Raw genomic sequence first — 18,655 nt, 5'->3', positions numbered from 1 at the left:
GAGTTAAAAGGATTCTATGGGAAAATTTGTATATCTGGGACAACTGCATGTCTTAAGACAAACATTTTCACGCTCATGTTTGGGTTTGATGCTGGCTCAGTCGTTGTCCAGGTTAGGTGTATTGCCCTAATGTATTTCAAATCGGGACATTCATTTATTAATCCATTAATTGTGAATTTTTTTATAAATAATTTGTTGAAGAAGCTTATAAACATTTTTATTAGTTACTTTTTCATAATCCTAGAATTACTTAGAATACTAATTATGTATTTTAATTAATTTTTGAACATAGTGTTTTTTTTTGCCAAGACATACGAAATATTTTAAGAAGGTTTTCTGCTCTTTATTTTTAAAATTATTAATTTATTTCTACAAATATACTGGTGGATAACACAAACCCCATCTGATGCGAAATTTGTTATAGCTATACATTTTATTATTTAAAGCTCTTAATATTTAATCACTTTTTTTAAAGCTCTTAAAATAAAATTTTCTTGAATGAAATATATAATTAATATTCTCAGCACTTGTAGTATATAAAATAACTTGCATGCTTTTTAAAAATTGAATATATTCTGTATATTTTTGTTACTTGTTTATTTGATAGTATTGGCTTTTAAAGATTTTTTCTTTTATTTTTATTTGCCAGCAATTTAATATTTTGCAAAATATTAAATAATTTTAGGGTTTCTAAAAATGTTTTATTTTGAAATATAAAAATCCATGTATAGTTTTGATGCATTTCAGACTAAACATCTTAACTGATTTCAATGGACAAATTATTTATTTGGTATATGAATTGGTTATCTTCTTTTTTTTTTTAAATATATCAATTACATATCAGATTTTTTAATTGTCATATGATAGCTGAAGGAATTACATGATGGTCATATGCATGCATATAAAAATTATGACATTTAAGCTTTAATTATTAATGGCTCTTGATTTTGAATTGCATGAACTTGTTTGTTTGTAATTTTGGGGAAAAATTACAAACAAATAAGACAATGGAAAAATCTAAATTCTTTCTTTTCCAAATTACAATTGCAGAATTTTAGATTCGAGACCTAATTCCACTAATGATTTCAAGTTTATTTGGCTTTGGTATGCACCTAATATATTTTTGCTGGAATGGTGGAGATGCTCTATATGGATTTAGTAAAAAAATCAATATAGAGTCCATATCGTCTATTATAAAAAGTCATCTTTTCTTCTTTTTTTTCTCTATTCAACAGAACTTGTATGTGAACCTGGCACAGAAGTTTGGAGAGTAAAATGTTGGCTTCACTCTTATCATCTGACTATAATTAAAACTAAGATGACTGTCCTCAAGTAGCTAGCTATGTGGTAATTTCAAAACGGAAAATCGATCTATTAAATTTGTACTTGCATCGTGAAAATGATATTGTTGGCAGTCTAAAATGATGAAATCTTTTATATCCGCCATTGAAACTTAGTTATAACCCTTTGAAACGGTTTAAAATAAACTATGTTGCTAAGAATGCAATCTTTTTATTCGATTCATCTGTGTAGCATCAAAGAAAATTTTACAGAAAAGCTTTTCTTGAATTATTTGCTTGATCTATGTTTGCCTATATTAAATTTGTGATTCTGAAACTCAAAATGGCAGAAGATAATATTTTGAAATGTAATTTGAGTATATTGATTGATTACATTCGATGCACTGTATGCATTTGGCGTTAACACCGAGAAGAAACCATTTAGATTAGAACAAAAATTCACTTAAATATTGATAGTTTTTGCTTAAATAAATGTGTGTGTGTGTGTGTTTTTCCCAACATAACACTGAAAAGGGAGTTTATCTTGTTATTGATGCTACATAAATTAGTTTGTAATTAGGTATGACGTGATCAATAATTAACAAAATGTCTTGCGAGTGTAACTGCCAAATCTTCGTCAAGTAACAATTAGGTGAGAATGGTTGATACTAGAGTTTTGAGCGTGCACATACTCTTGGAGATTTGGATGAGGAATAACAAACTCGAGAGTTCGTATGATAATGGATTACTACGAGGGCGGCTGACTTGTATTTGTATTACGATAACGGTGCTAAAAAAACTATGATAAATGCGATGAAAACAAAGTGATATATATTTATAAATTATGAATTATTCTTGTTAAAATTAAAAAGTATTTGTTTATTCTAAAGTAACAGAGTAAAGTAAAACTTTGCTCTTTTCTAGCACAAGTCCTGGATTAGAGAATGTTGTATGAATAGCGAAACGTATGGATACCCCACTTCCCACTAAAAACTTTAAAAATTATAAAAAAGAAAATATGTAAGTAGAACATTCATACACAAACAAGTATTAAGATAAAAGTATGTAAAAACAAGTATCTAAACGATTAAATATCTTTTATTTTGTGGAAATCCTAAAGAGTTAAAAATTAACTCATCATTGAGCCTTTTCTTCAGCCGCCATTTGAACATTTTTCTTTATAACCAATTTCTTGATAGTTTCATAGCGACTGAATGACCTTCCTCTGCTGTGGTAAGGAAATTTCGAGAGGGAGTTCCTGTTCACGTGTCGTCCTCGGCATCTAATCGCGGTTCAAAATTACGAGGTCCATCCCAAAATAGCCCTAGAGTTGCTTTGAAAAGGTTGTTCCGTCCAGAAGTGGATGTTTGATTTTTGACGGTTTAAACGGGTAAAGGGCTCTTATATTCGACAGATATTACTTGTAATTGCATCTCGGTGCTGAAACTAAGATTCTGTTGACATAGCCTCCTGTTTATTGATGGTGAAGTTTCTAGAATATATTAACTGCTCACCTGTCTTCACTATCAAAACCGTGACATCATCAACGCTTCCAAAGTGAGTTATTAATCTAAGAAATCAGTATTTATAACAAAAAAAGTGTTTCTGCTGTTTTACTTCTTATGAATTAAATATCTGTTTTTTCAAATTTCAGATTGAAGGGATTTAAATTTGATATTCCTTGAATAATTTGACTGTTGGAGTAAATTCAGTTACTGCATTACAACTGGTAATAGAACTTGACATAAAAATTATCATGCATTTTATCAGAGTAAAGAAAATTTAAAGTGCAAAAGTTTGTTATATATAACCATTCAACATCAAATAGAAACGGCAGATAAAGGACCTTGAGCCCAAGTAATGTCAAAAGGCCCCTCCCCTAACTTCAACTGGCACATTTTAAAAACATTCCTTAGCTTCCGCCATTAAAAAATGCCTTTCTTTGTAAATTAATTTTTGCCGAATCACTAAGTAAAAATTATTCTGAAGAACTTATTTGTATAATTTTCTCTGTACATGATTCATTATTTTATTTTTATAATTTGTGTCTGACCTTTAATTGTATTTTATTGTATGTTTCATCTAATTCAAAGGGTTTCATTATAATATTATTTGTTCGCCTACAATGTTGGCTTTATTTCGTTTGTCAAAGAGTCTTTGCTTGGATTATTTGCATGTTTTGCAGCTGAAACAATAACCATTTGCATGTTTTATAATAAATAAACTCAATACCAAATATTAATTCTGTTCAACAATTTTTCTTTACAGCAGTCTAACATAAGTATATATTTGCCACGATTGCTTTAAAATTATTTAGCAATGACTCATTTCATCATATTCGAATACTATATATGACAATTCATTTATTTTTTCTTCTTCAATTTAACATTTACACTCAGAATTTTTTCAACGCATTATTTGCCCAAATAAGATTTTTAGTGGGTAATGTGTTCTTATCTTTGCCTTTAGAAGGCTCCCAGTTTACAGTGTACAATAAGTTTAATGTAGTAGTTGCTCTTCTCATTGACAGGTGTTTTTTGTAATTTACTGAAACGTGATCAGTGTTTGATAATTTTTATTCTTTCTCTGTTTTGTTTTCTATTTTAACAATTTTCGAGAATCACCCTAAAAATGACTAATCTTTAAATTAAGTATAATTATCCTTGCAGTTTTTATACCATTAAATTTAATATATGATATTAATTATCATAAAATATGATTTAAAATCAGAAAACTATTCTGTTCTATCTAAACACGCGTTAAAAAAACAGTGAAAGTCAGGCTGCGTCCATTTCTTTGCCTTTTGACTCGATCATATTAGCAGCTTAATTGATTTACCGGCTCATCATATGTGCATTAAATTATTACATTTCTAAACTTATAAATATTTAGCTAGTCATTCATAGATGTTATAATTTAATTCTGATATTACTTCCAAGGCATAAAAAGAAAGTTTTCTGTGGATTCTTGATTTTCACAACAGAAAAATAACATTTCGGAAACAAAACATATTTAATTAGAAAAAGAAACGGTCAATTGGTTAATTAAATTAAATATCGTATATTTAAAATGTTCAGGCATCTCAGCCTTTTGGCTGTGTTCAGTCTACGTAGGCCAATTTGAAAGCTTTCAGGTTTACAAATTATGCATTTTTATTTGAGATAGCAAGATATGATTGTTTAGAGCAAATAAATTTTAAATCTATTCTAGGTTCTAACAACAGGCTTTCGATGTTAAAATTGCTCTTGTTATTTTGGCACTGTGTCTGATGATCGCCAAAATTTTCTGAGCTTTAATAACATTTATCATAATGTAAATTTAAGCTCTTCGATTTGTTCGCATTAGCTACAGGTTGAGTTTCATTTAAATGTAATTATCCATAAAATTTTTATTGTATTATATAAAATGGATAACTGTTAACATTATCAAATATAGTTTATATTTTCATTTTTATTTGTTGGCACGATTAACAATCTTAATATCGTTTTATTTATCTATTATTATTATTTTATAAATCTAGTATTAATCTTTATCTAGTGTATATTTTTTAGAATAAAAGGATTGTAGATGTTATTTTTCTATTCGGCTATTAGTTTAATTAAATCAGTTAACAATTTGGGGGGGGGGGTACAACGAAGTAACTTATAGGTACGCATTCTTTATTATTATGTTTGTAAAATTGAAACTCGTCATTTTATCTGGTGTTATTAGATGACATCTATGGACATGAGCTTCGTTATTTCGGCGAGCCATCAATTTAAAAGTAATCTGAAAAAAATATTAAATTAAAAAAAAATCGCTTATAACTGCTCATCATTTTTTAAGTACTGTTGAGTCAAATTCGATACTCCAAATATATTAGTTTTCGAAGTGCATTGACAATAAACATTCAAATATGCAATGAATATTTCAGAAATAAAAAATAATAAAATAAAATTAAATAATTTGGTTTTCCAACATAGCATCTGAATAAATACCTGGTCTTATTAAAATTTGGTTTGAAATATTTAACTTGAAGTTATGATGAACGATAAAGCGTATTTTCTCTCTCATTTGATGCTCTGCAATTACTTCTTGTTTCAGTTTTTTATTATTATTTCCTTTTTTTCAAATTGTAAAAAAAAGAGAAATTTTCATTTTTTTTTTCTTTTTATTTTGTAGTTTGATAGAATATTTCCTGTAATTAAGCAAATAGTTCTGGTAATTACTGCTGTTTTTTAAACATGAGTTCGAAAATAAAATATCAAGTGCAATGAACATTTTCATTTAACTTTCTGCGTACTTTCTTTTCTTCCCAAAGGGGTGATTTTTTTTAATTCTTTGTACACATCACAATGATAAAGCTGATGACAGTATTAATATAATTTCCGTTTTAGATGCTGTTATTGAATTCAGATTTTATTTTCAGAACTATGTTATTGAAGTACGGGTATTACCTTTCAAGTGGCAGGTTATACGGCGATATAGGCAGTTTGTGGAACTTCATGAAAAGGTAAATAATATTTTATTTTGCATTTGATCGATACTTTATTATTTTTTATTCCCGTAACAAAAGTAATGAAAGGAAACCTCATGTAGATCGTTCTAAGTATATTTGTCGATTTTTTTTGTTTAACATTGCGTTTTTTACTTATTGTTTGCTTTAATTTGCTAAATCATTGCTCCAGTGAATTACTCGTGAAAATTCGGATCAAAAATTGCTGCCATTTGGTTTGTGTTTTTTTTTTTATCAAACTTTTCTTAAAAACCAATAAATTGAAAGTATTGGATTATAGTGGACAGCAAATTGTAAAGGGGTTACAAAATTGCCTGTTTTCTTTTTCGGAATATTTGACAGGTTCTCTGTGATTTTTGCTTAGCGTGTAAATTTGGGTTTGTAATAAAACATGTTCTGTTATGAACTCGGTTATTCTTTCACAATATCACAAATACGATGAAAACAAAAAGTCAGCTTTTGAAGCATTCTCTAGGATCCAATGCCCTCCCAATGATGTGATGCGGAAAGTTGGAGAGGAGTCTGGGCATAAGTACCGTCCTTGTGACTGATCAAGGCTCAAAATTTAGATCCATCCCACAATAGTCCTCGCCTTGTTTTAAAACGGCACGTTAATACAACTAAATTAAACTGAACTACTGCTGAAACGACACTAGCCATTATGATTTTGTAAAAAAAAAGGGGGGGGGGGAGGGCAGATTATCTATACATCTTTCTTTCCCACTGAATGAATGGTAGCATACAAAGTTTATTATCGTGATTGCATCACATTCAACTTGATATTGTTCAGCTTATAGCAGCGGTACACTTCCAACGAACTGGCAGATATATGTATGGGCGGATTCTAACGAAATGAGGCCAAAAGGCAAGATTGTTCTGGAGTCCTTTGCCTTGCTTAATCTCAATTTTTCGTCGTCTCCTTAACACTGAAATATATGTCTAATAGATTTTGAGTCCGCCCCCAGGATTTAAAGATACGAGATGAGCGTTTCTCACACCTGCATGAAAAACCATCACTGTGCCTGAGTCTTTGATTTTGTATCCATTCGGAACGCACCAGATTTCGTCATCGGGGCACAAATGAAACAGTTAGCGAAAATGACATCCATGAATTCTTGATCGGATTCCCTCTCCAATTAAAGATCGTACGAGCACTTGTTTTTGAAAGAATGAATAGATTGTAATCCTTGGCCCCTATTAGTGAAAAATGCGTTTCTTGTTGCATACTATCATCTCTACTTTTGTTTTGTAAGAGTTCGTGTGCATTATGTGTAATTTAGTATTATTAGGGAGATGGAATCTCTATTTGGTTGTCGATCTGATTCAATTATAAATTTTTAATATATTGCTTTATGATTAAATTTTTGAATAAATGCATACCCTCCAGCAGCTACGGAAATCAGGTGAACGTTAAGAGTTACGGTTATATAGAGAAAAAATGGAAAACTATAAAAATTGTATGTATATATATGAAAAACTTTATAAAAAAATCTTTTTTCCGATTCCTCACTCACAGCAGTACCAGTGGGAGTGAAAGAATTTTTAGCGTGAATACAAAAACACTGGAATCTCACCTCATTACAAAAATGTATATGGGAGTTCGTTATGACATTAAAATAAGAAATAATGACTTTAAAAAGTGTAAAAGTGCTTACTATTTAAGAAGAAGAAGAAAAAAAAAAAAAACAATCTAAATGCCCTACAAATATTGTTAATTTGCTTGATCAACAAAATCATGCTGTGTGATTTTTTTTTTGAATAATATATATAATTCATATATTTTGAATAAAATATTATTATTTAATCAATCGTATATGTTTGCTAAATAATTTTGAATAATATTTGAAAATATTTGTTTTAATTTATTAAAATTCTTTGGAAATATCTATTCTTCAATAATTTATTGATACTATGTTATAAGTAATATATCTCTAAAAAGTGCTACTTATGATTGATTAATCAATATTGGAGGGTATGTAAATGAAATATATTTTCCTTTTTCAGATGACTAAAAATTTCTGTGTGAACAAAAACTTGCTTCCACCAAAGAAAATAATTGGCAATAGATCTGAATCCTTCATCATGGAGCGTCAAAAGGGATTAGAGTTTTATTTGCAGACTTTATTGCATCGTTTCACATTGTTACCTGAGCCCCTGGCAATATTTCTTGATTTTCAAAAATATGTAGGCATTTTCACAATTCTACTAAAATTAAATTATATATTTATTTTTTTTAACTTTAACTATAAATACTGTAATTTTGATACTTGAGAACAGCACGTTAACATTTATGTGCTTAGTTTGAAATGATTTTTTTCTCTCTTTCTCTAACTTTGCATATATACTATAAAATGATGCTTTAAAATTTCTATTCATTGAATGATAAATAATTGCTATTCATAAATCATATGTATATAATTTTAAGTGACAGTTACCTGTATAATTTTGAACGTTAAGAAGTCATTGAAATGTTATAAAAATAGAAAACTATGACTGAAATACTCAAATATAATGTTTGAATATAATTTTTGTTTTAGGAATTATCTGTTTCATTTTTTGATATGGGTTATTGTATTAATTTTACTAATAGAAATGAGTTTTATTCAAATGAAATTTCAAAATGCATCTTGAATATTATACATAAAATTTTGCCTGTCTTAAAATATAATTTTTATTAATTTTTTTTGTCATCATTAATTCATCATTTAAATTGAAAATAAAAATAATGCATTTTGTGCATTTGGTTAATAGTAAAAATTAATGCTTTGTTAAACTGAATTGTAAACATCTTTTCTGTGCTAAATTCAGTTCACAAATAAATCAAATATCATTTAATGAACATTTAAAGCAAAACAATAATTTACATTGCTAATTGCAATTATTTTGCTAATGGTTAATGCAGTGTTTTTAAATTTATTTTGTTGAGTGCATTTTGATTTATTGATATAAGAAGGTACTATATGATTTTTTATGATTAAAAATATTTTGTGTTTTTGTGTGTTTTGTACATGAAATGCGAAAATTGCTTGTAATGCAAATTTACCCTAATTCATATTTTTATTTATTTACACATTGTCTATTTTTCAGTTACTTTCTTTTGAATATAAGTTTTATTTTATCTGCCAAGGATTCTGCTGTAATATTAGTTTAATTTTGGAAAATAATTATCAACTTTCAGTGTTACGTTTTGAGAAAATATAATTAAATTTTAGGCAATCTTGTGAATAATAATAATTAAGATATGAATATTTTTGTGAACAGAATATAAACTTTCTTCAATAGTGTGCTGTTAAATATCTCTTTTCATCTCAATGAGTAATATATTACCTTTATTTTAGAAGAATTAGTTCTATTTGGTGTGTGTAAGTGGGTTGATTTTAATATAGCTAGTTTGTCAGTGGACTGAATTATCAGGTAAATGCCATTTTATTAAGCTATGTTATAATGTATTTGGACGACATTGAAATTTTGATGTCTTGGTTAGAAAACAAAATATTATTTCAATTGGCCCTCCCAGTTTTTAGAGGGTGCTGACAAGTTGATTTCACTTTACTTAAACAACTTACAAAAAATTAGAAATTTTTATTTTTCCGAAAGCTAATCAGTTTGTATATTGGCTGCATTGAAAGCCGTTTTTTATGCGAAACCTCTTGAAAATAACAATTGGAGAAAACAAAATTCTTTCATGATTTTAAATATTTTGTAACATTTTTTAAACTTTACTATATAAAATAAATTATTACTGTATAAAATTATGTGTGCATATTTTTCTCTCATTACCGTCCTTTTTCCAGGAAATACGAACAATCACATCCATTCTTTCAGAAATGCTGTTTAATGAAGGTACTTTTATGCTGTATTCTTTTATTATATCTGAATGCTTTAATACATTTTTGTATAACTGCACATATGAATTTAAAAGAGATAAATCCTGGTCAATGACTGAGAATATGTATTGTATTTTTACAAATTTTAAGAATAGTAAAAATCATGTGCTAGATGATTTGCTAAAATTGAAAATTAATATCAAACAAGCAGTCCTTGATTAAGAATCTTCTTAACAAAATGAAAGAAAGGTGCAGCATATTTTCAAACTTGATGAGTTTCCATCTTGTAAAGATAATGTTTTACATAAATGTATTCTTTATTTCGATTACTTAAACCAGCTATTCCAAATTTAGAATAAATGAATTTATTGTATAATTTTAAACAACATTTTTAAGAGAAGGAGGGCATATAGTCTGTAGCTTAGAAACTTGCTGTTTGTGGGAAAAAATATAAAAGAACGGTTTCACAGACTTTGTTTTCTAATATGTCAAAGATTTATGAGATTTTATGATAATGATGATCTTATTTAATTTTAAAAATTTCTTCTGAATTGATTGTTTTTGGGTTAAATTTAATTAAATTCAAAATTAAATTTAATTCAAAATGGGTGATTAAAGTGTAAAGTCTGCTCTTGTTGCTTTGAAATATATATGTATTGTCAATTTGTTATTCTTTAATTTTCCAATATCTTAAGATTATGCATGTATTTAAAAAAAGTGTGTATAGTTTTTACGTTTATTCCTTATGTTCAGATATAGTATAAAACGAAATAATTATCTTTGGCCTGGCTGTTAATTGCTAAAATTTTTGTTTCTGTCGTGTAGTGCTTTGCAGAAAATTATCCAAAGTAACCAAGAATTTGATCAAAGCTTGATAAAAAAACAATAAAATATTCGACCACTTCCCTGATGTTTGTTCACTTGAAATGAAAAACACGACTTTATTCTAACTTGTCTTAAGTCAGGCGGGCAGAATTTATTCAATAAACATCTATCTTATCGATTCTTCGCCATCCGACACTTACTGTTGCATCATTTATGCCTTTGTATTTTAGTATGTTTTTGTAGAATGTCTATGTTTTAGTTTCTGCAGATGTAATGGATTTGTATGCAATTATTAGAGGTGAATTATTTTGAAGCTCTAAATTTGGACTTTTCTTTAACGATATTGAACTTAATAAATTTATCCATGCAGTTTCCTTGATCTTGAGCTCAGGAGCAAAAATATTTTAATTTTATTCATTGTGACTTAAAGAAATTAATTTTTCTTCGTTTATGTAATTCTGTCGTTTTTAAAATTGTTCGTTGCTATTCTGTTAATTGTGAATCACCATTCATTTTGTATGGGAAGAGATATTAATAATGCATTTCTTCTGGTTGATCAAATTTGGTGTTTTACGCCAAAAAAACTCGCTTTATCCAGTATCTACTCTTTTTTCTCTCTTTTGTAATGTTGTTAATTATGCTGTGCTTGCCAGCGTATTCACTTTGTATTTATTTTTATCTTTATATTTAGGAGATGAAATAATTGCGAAAGAACAACCATTTGAATTTAATCCTCTGCAATTGCATGCTATTACAGAACGTTTGAAACTTGGAGACCCTCCCTTTTGTAAGTGTTATTTTAAATGTGTTGCTTTTTCATAATAATGTATAGTGATTATACTGATCAACTGAAAAATTATGAATACATTTTATTTGCAGAGTATCCCTATTTAGCGACCAATTGATTTGCGTGGAATATTGCGTGTATGTAATAAATGCTTAGGGAAGGAGTAAAATGCATGTTGCTTAATTATACCGTGAAGAAATGGGTTTTATGGTGTTGATATGAATCTTCTGTTAAGCTATACTGCTTTGTCTTTTTCATGATACTGTTTTATCGTTTAACTAATAGCTTGTATTTAACCAAATCTATAAACTATATCTTAATTTTGTATAGTTATGATCAGAAGGTGTATAAATTCTAAGAAATCAAATGGATGTATGTAACTGAAATATCTGTTACCTTTGTGTAATAAGAATAGGAGCTGATGAAATATATTTAAAGGCCATTCGGAAGGATTTAAAATGTATCTGTTAAAGGATTAAATTATCGAATTAATACCCTGTAGATGCATATAGTTGGTTAAAGAGCTTATTTTTCATATAATGAACAGCAATCATTTACGGGAAAATTCATCAGTGGTCACACATTTTGCATTGGTCATGTAAAAGTACATCTTTTCTTTGGTTCATAAATGACAGAGGCAGCGTAAAATGCGTTTAGTTCAGACTTTAGGTGTTTGGACGGAGTGATATTCAATTTTGTTTTGAATGTGGCTGACAATGCAGGTTTTGAATAAATTAGATATTTTGGTGGGACTTTCTAATTGAAAGCATAGTAGCAAAATTACGGTTGTAATTCGTTAGAATAACCACGGTAACTATGTTGTACATTTTTTAAGATTTGTAAAATAGGACTCAATATCGTTGGCACTTTTGATAAGTAATGTAAATAATTGTAAATAAATTTCATGTTTCATTCATATGGTTCTTTTAATACTAAACATTTTTTTATAGAATTCTCTATACACTATGCCCACAACTCTTTAAAATTAAAAAAAATATATATATTAAAAAAACAATTGATGTGATTTGCCAATTAGATATGAAATATATTAAATTTATTCCGTATATTTAATCGTTTTCTATGATCTCTTTGCTTTAGTATATATATGAGGTATGCTTTAGTATATACAAGAGGCTGTTAAATAAAAAAAAAAATAATAATAACGCTTTAAATATGACTATTTTTAAGAAAAGATATAATGTTTATTGAGTCTTATTGAAAAGTGATTCAATCAGATTATAGGCTCGGTATAGAAAACTTCTTCTGCCAAATCCGTCTATTTGTTCATGGCATTAGAAATATATGGAGACAGGGACATTATTACATCAATCGTGTTAGAAAATCTTTTGCTATTTCTCTTACAAAAGCAAGGTTATATAGAACTGCGGTTGTGCGTTTATAAAATGTTACCATTTTCGGGTATTTGAGCCATTTTTTCTTCCCATTAGTTTTTATCGACCAACTGTATTTGAAATCATCATTGTAAATGAATGTTAGTCCTGGGTAATGCTTTATAAATGCTGATTGGCTTAATAAATCCGTGGTGAGTGCCAATTAATCTTCATTTACAAATCTGAAATTGTTAACTGCAAGCTGCGGTTCGACTGAATGTGATATAAGCAGGATCTTCTGTCATCCCATCCGAGTATTTTAAATGCGCGATGTATTTTCTCACATTCTCTTCCCTTTCGATCCGAACTTGTGCATGTATATGTACTCAGCCGAGGTATAGCTTGAAGGCCTTTCTTATGTTTAAATATTGAAAATTAATTTATTGTGCATTGATCTGGTCTTATGACTGAAAAGCATTTTCATCATTCAAAATACCATTATACGCTGAATCTGACACTAACAAATCCATATAGGTTAGGGCTCTAGCAGGTGTGGTTTTACCCATGGATATCTAGGTCTGTGTATGCTTTGTGTTACACTTCACCTTTCCTTTGGCATTGTCATAGGATGGCACAGTAAAAATTAAAGTGTTTCTCTTTACATCCTTTTTTGGTAAGTTGAATTGGCATGGGTATCCAATTAAGTACTTAGCCAAATAATTAACCAAGATGAAAAGGAGTTACTTTAATCATGCTCTCTCGAACTTCTTTTTGTGTTATTATATCAAAGATGCTACGTATCACATATATTATCACAAGATATTGAGACTGTTACAAGAAATTAAGCACTGTCTTGATATTCTCTGCCCCAATAATGGTTTCTATGTCTTGGTATGTTAAATAAAGTAAAAAAGTCTTTATTGCTTCTTATTGTAATAATTTCCATAGTTCCATTAAATAAAGTAGATAATTTTATGAATATATTTGGAATTTTATGGAGATTTATAATTTAAAGGATTAATTTTTTTTTTTTTTTTTTTGCAGTCCCCCTAGTTTAAAAGTGACAATTCATGAAATATTTTTTTACACTTACATATGCACACATAAGGTATCGCACTTCTATCTATTTAATTTGAAAAGATATTAAAAAGAAAATTTATTAACTAGACATTTTTTTAGAAACCTGACTGTTTGATTGAGCTTTTGGTTGCATTTTTCAAGGATAATAAGCATATCACCACAGGAAATTAAAAAGACAGAATTAAAGAATAGTCATTTTTTGACTCGTATTCAAATTTTAAAAATGGTCAATAATGGATGCATTAGTTCAAATGCTTACTGCACTTCCGACACCTATGCAGAATTGTATTGTTCTAGCTATAATTGCATGTGTGGTTTCCAGTTAATCATTGGCGATTCTTCCATTAGTTCAGATGCAATGCTATTTAAAATTAACTGAATATGTTGGTTACTATTCAGTATTCTGCTGTGCAAAAGGAGACAAACTAATGAGATTTTGAAAATGCTACAATACTCATTTATAGAAAATTGTCATTGATAATAATCAGTAGCGGAAAAAAAGGTTCACGCAGCTTTATTTTACTATCAATCGTCCTATGTGAAAACTAAAAATTTCTTTTTAAAGATAGTAATGTATACCAAAAGATGACATTTTCTGTTGAAAGGTCGTTTTTATTTTTATATGTGTAATATATATATATTCTCTAGACATTTTTAATTTTTGTGACATTTTAAAAGCATGCATAAAGTTTCAATCTACGTGTTAAAATCGATTGCTATTTCGTACATGAAAAAATATTTACTGTGAAAATCTTTAGGAGAAGTTTGATTCTTTATTGTAAAGAAATATTCAAGAGTATTAAAAGTTTAGATTACAATTGCACCTGAGCGTAAATCACCATAATGCTGAAAGCACCAAAATGGAAAATTTTGTTGCATTAGAGAAAAAAAATAAAATTAAATATATTTTTATTGTTTGAAGATATTAATTTTAGTATAAAAATTAATGTTTTACTGATTAAGAGAAAAAAATTAACTGATTTTCATTCTCTCAACTATTTATTCCTGCATTTCTTTATAAGTATGTACTATTCGTATCATCACTGCTTACTACTCATAAATAAGCATGAAGTGATACTCCACTTTATTTTACAAGCATACAAAAAAAAAAAATATTATAATGCATTTTATTCACTGATAAATGTAAATTAGCTTTCATCTATGCTTTATCGGGAACTTTAACTTATTGTTCAATATAAATGATTTTTGATTACGTAAGATTTCATTATATAATGACATATATGCAGGATATATTCGTGCTACAGAGCAGATTAAAGAACTCCACTTTAAATATTCATTCATATCTTTAATTTCCATTATTATGGCACTTTTTAAAGCTATTATTCTTCACATGTTTAGTTATTTCTTATGTGAATAGAAATTTTAAAGGAGGTATAATTAGTTATAAAGGAGGTATAAGCAGAGGCGGCGTTAGCAGGGGGGCAATTGCCCCCCTGTCGGCAACCGCTTGCCCCCCCCCCCCGTCGGCGAGAGTTTGAGAGTTTCGTCGGCAAAATTTTTCACTTCTTCAAAATGGTTGTGGAAAAGCACACATTCTCGAATATGAAAATTTAAAAGCCATCTTAAAATTAATATGTTGTAAACAATTAAGTAGCTGTTAAAGAGGTTTGACTATGTTTGGTAAAATAATCAATAGGGTGGCAGGTCAATAAGATGCCGCATTTTGCGGACGATTTTTGATCGCCTGACTATGAACGCAATTTGATAAATGTAGAAGTTAAATTCACACATTTGCAGGCTTTTGATTGAAATGTCGTTCATCAAGCTTCTAATTAGCATTACTTTTGGCAGTATATCCGACAGGGTGAATAAGTTATCTCATTCTGCCGACTATGAACTAAATACGATGGAAGTTCGCTAATTTTCAGACATCTTATGTAAATGTTCATTCGGCTAGTAATTTGCATTACTTTTGACAGAATAACCGACAACGTGTCAAGTGAGTAAGAAGTCACATTTTTGCCGATTTATATTTGTCTTTCGGCTAAGATTTCATCATAAGTTATGAGAAAAAAAAATTTATCGAGTACTTCGATTATTTGTAAGTGGAATTATTAAGGAAAAATACTTTTATATTTCACAAGATATAGGGCCGGCGTCCTGGCATAGGCGTAGCGCGTCTTCCCCGTGACCTGGTCGTCCTGGGTTCGAGTCCCGGATCGGGCATGGTTGTTTTTCATCTGTTCTACCTGTGAGATGTGTGAATGTGCCCCCTCCAAAAAGGGGTTGTACAAGCGAATGTGATGCGTGAGTAGCTAAGACATACTTTTGGCCCTAGTTAGCGCTACTAAAGCAAGCGACGCTCCCTTGGCTTAAAATGAATAGGGCGATAGTTTTCCCTAATTCGGAATTCAATGAATCATTTTATGAGATTTTAGATTATAAAATGAATAATTTTTTTTTATCTAATTGTTATTTCTTCGGTGATGAATTGGTAAATTTATTTTATTTTACTTCACTGAGAATTCTCTGATTAAAATCTAGTTTATGGTTAAACTAAATTTAATAAACACTCTTTTCTCTCGATACTCTTGTGTTTTATGCATGCTAAGAAGAGTTAGGTTGCTGTAGCCAGGTTATGTGAATTCATTATAAATTACTGGAATAAGTAAATTGTATTATAGTAAATTATTTAACAGTAAAATATCTTTTTTATGCAATCTAATTTACTGGCTACAATTATTAAAGAAATATTACCGACTGAAAATGACAACAAAAAATAAATATATGTTATGGTAGCTTTTTAGCTACGCTAAAAGCTTATCCAAGTATGTACTAAATTTGTTAAATAAATTACTACCTAAATTCTTAAGATTCTGCATTCAGTATTATAACTATGTAATCGGAAAAAGTATTTTTAAAAAAACTTATTTTTCATTTTTTTATAAATTCTCTTTACAGTAAAATCTATATAATTTCTGGTGCTTCTAAATTTTTAATAGACTTTAGATAAAGATATCTTGATAATGTCTTGATTAAAATATTTTTTCATAGAATATTCATATATGATATATTAATACCCTGACATACGAATTTACTTAACTGGTAATCTTATTAAGGACAATTATTATTATTTTAATTCCTAAAATAATATAAAGTCATTTGAGGCACTGATGAGTTTTCAAGTGATTTTTGGATTTTAAATTACTCAATACTTTCACTTAATTGTAGATTAAAAATTTAATAATTCGATGCGCGATCCAGACTCGTCATTGTGTACGAAGTGGTTAAGAAAAACCAATGCATACCACTGAGGGGATAAAAATAATTTTTTAGAGAAATATTAGCTTGCAATAGCTTCGAGGGAAACAAGTACTTAACCACAAGAACACGTGCTTAAAAATGAAGATAGAGGAGTTCATATTCTAGATCTAAATGTTTTTTAATAAAACGCTTTGTCTTTTTAAGTCTGATACCTTTTTAGTATATACATAATACATGGGAAAACTAATACTTATGCCGCTCATTTTTCACACGTTCATTTTTCAATCTTGCATAAAATAGTTAAGTTTGTACATATCTTTACAAAATATCTTCCCCAACTTTCTTAAGAAACATTATTGCATCTTTTCAGCATTCTATATCGTTCGTGTCCGAATTATATTAAATTTTTGTTGCATGCGCTCGCTTATTCGCCTCGGTTTCGAAATATATCTGAATTCCCTCTCGTTGTGGCAATTCTTATAAAAATTATTTTAGGTAGGAGACTATACAAAGGAGGGGGAAAAAATCGGTTTTTGGCGAAAACACTGAATATTCCTTTTTATTTATCATGTTGGATTTCTAAAAAATTTCTTTTATAAAACTTTTTGAATATAATTTCTACATTCATTTTAAATAGCTTCCATGATGAGAACATGTATTTGTTTAATTTGCAATCACACCGCATTCTACCTCAGCCTGTGTTTCTATCTATATACTACAATCTAGAATAAATATAATTGTATTTTTTTCCAAAATTAGATCTTAGTGGAAGTAAATCTCAAGAATCTCATAAAAATATAGATTCAAATATTGACAATTTTTTAAAGGTCAGTAAAAAAAAACAACTGAGAACATTTTTTTTTTTTTTTTTTTTTTTGCAAATATCTTGTAAATATTTATTAATGAAAGAAAGGTCAGTATCTCAATGAAAAAGAAGCTAAAAAATACTTAATTTCCTTAAATTAAATGTAAAAATTAATTATTATGAGTTATTTTCTAACCAAATTAGGGAAATTGTGATTGCCCCCCTGTCGGATATGTCTTGCCCCCCCCCCGTTGGCAAGACTCTACCGCCGCCTCTGGGTATAAGAATAAAGGAGGTATAAAAATAATTATATAAAATTATAAAAGTAGTTATTTTTTATATAATTGTGAGACTAATCATTCCATAGGATGGCTTTAAGAAGTAACCAGTTTATCAATTTAAAAATTTATATTAAAAACTTTCTGCTTAAATACAACGAAGTCAGTTTAATTGAGTTAGCATTGAAAAAATATAACATTTAATAACCATCTGCATTAAATGGAATAATAAAATTAATAAAAAATGAATTACCAATCATAATAATATATCTAAATGTAATTTACTAAGAACAACAATTATTCTTAAAGAGAATAAATATAGGTTTAATTTTTATATTCTATCTAAAAGCTCTTCATTTCTGAAAGTCATAAAAAAAGCTCTTTAATTCGTATATAATTAAAATTTACTATTTGATCTACATCTGCTCTTTATTTAAATATTAAGTTAAAAAGAGCTTAATTTTGTAATGAAAAATTATAGTACATTAAAATATTAATCAATGTTTTGTGAGTCTGAAATTTGTTTTCATATGTGCAGGAAATAAATATATTTAAGGATATTTTTAAACTTAATTAATTTCCTAATTTTTATCTTCATTTAACCCATATTAATTTCATTCTAAAATGGTCTCTTATTTCCTGATCCAATTCCACCTTTTTTTATTTAATTAATGCTACACAAGCTCTGTGAAACTGCTTTAATTAGGAACCCACGCTCCGAG

At 28.5% G+C, this 18,655-nt stretch overlaps 1 protein-coding gene across 2 annotated transcripts in view; it reads left to right on the top strand.

The window, feature by feature from the left end:
- Positions 1-18,655, top strand: part of LOC129958519 (nischarin-like) — a 61,766-nt gene that overhangs the window by 1,682 nt on the left and 41,429 nt on the right. For both annotated transcript variants that reach the window (XM_056071048.1, XM_056071049.1), the window contains exons 2-5: positions 5,689-5,772; positions 7,780-7,959; positions 9,570-9,618; positions 11,119-11,214. In XM_056071048.1, coding sequence (XP_055927023.1) covers positions 5,689-5,772; positions 7,780-7,959; positions 9,570-9,618; positions 11,119-11,214 — 409 coding nt within the window. The remainder of the gene's footprint in view (positions 1-5,688; positions 5,773-7,779; positions 7,960-9,569; positions 9,619-11,118; positions 11,215-18,655) is intronic.

The sequence above is a fragment of the Argiope bruennichi genome, chromosome X1 (assembly GCF_947563725.1).
Source record: "Argiope bruennichi chromosome X1, qqArgBrue1.1, whole genome shotgun sequence".
NCBI lineage: Eukaryota > Metazoa > Arthropoda > Arachnida > Araneae > Araneidae > Argiope > Argiope bruennichi.
The sequence above is the reverse complement of the archived record's forward strand: the minus strand, read 5'-3'. Positions and strand labels throughout refer to the sequence as shown.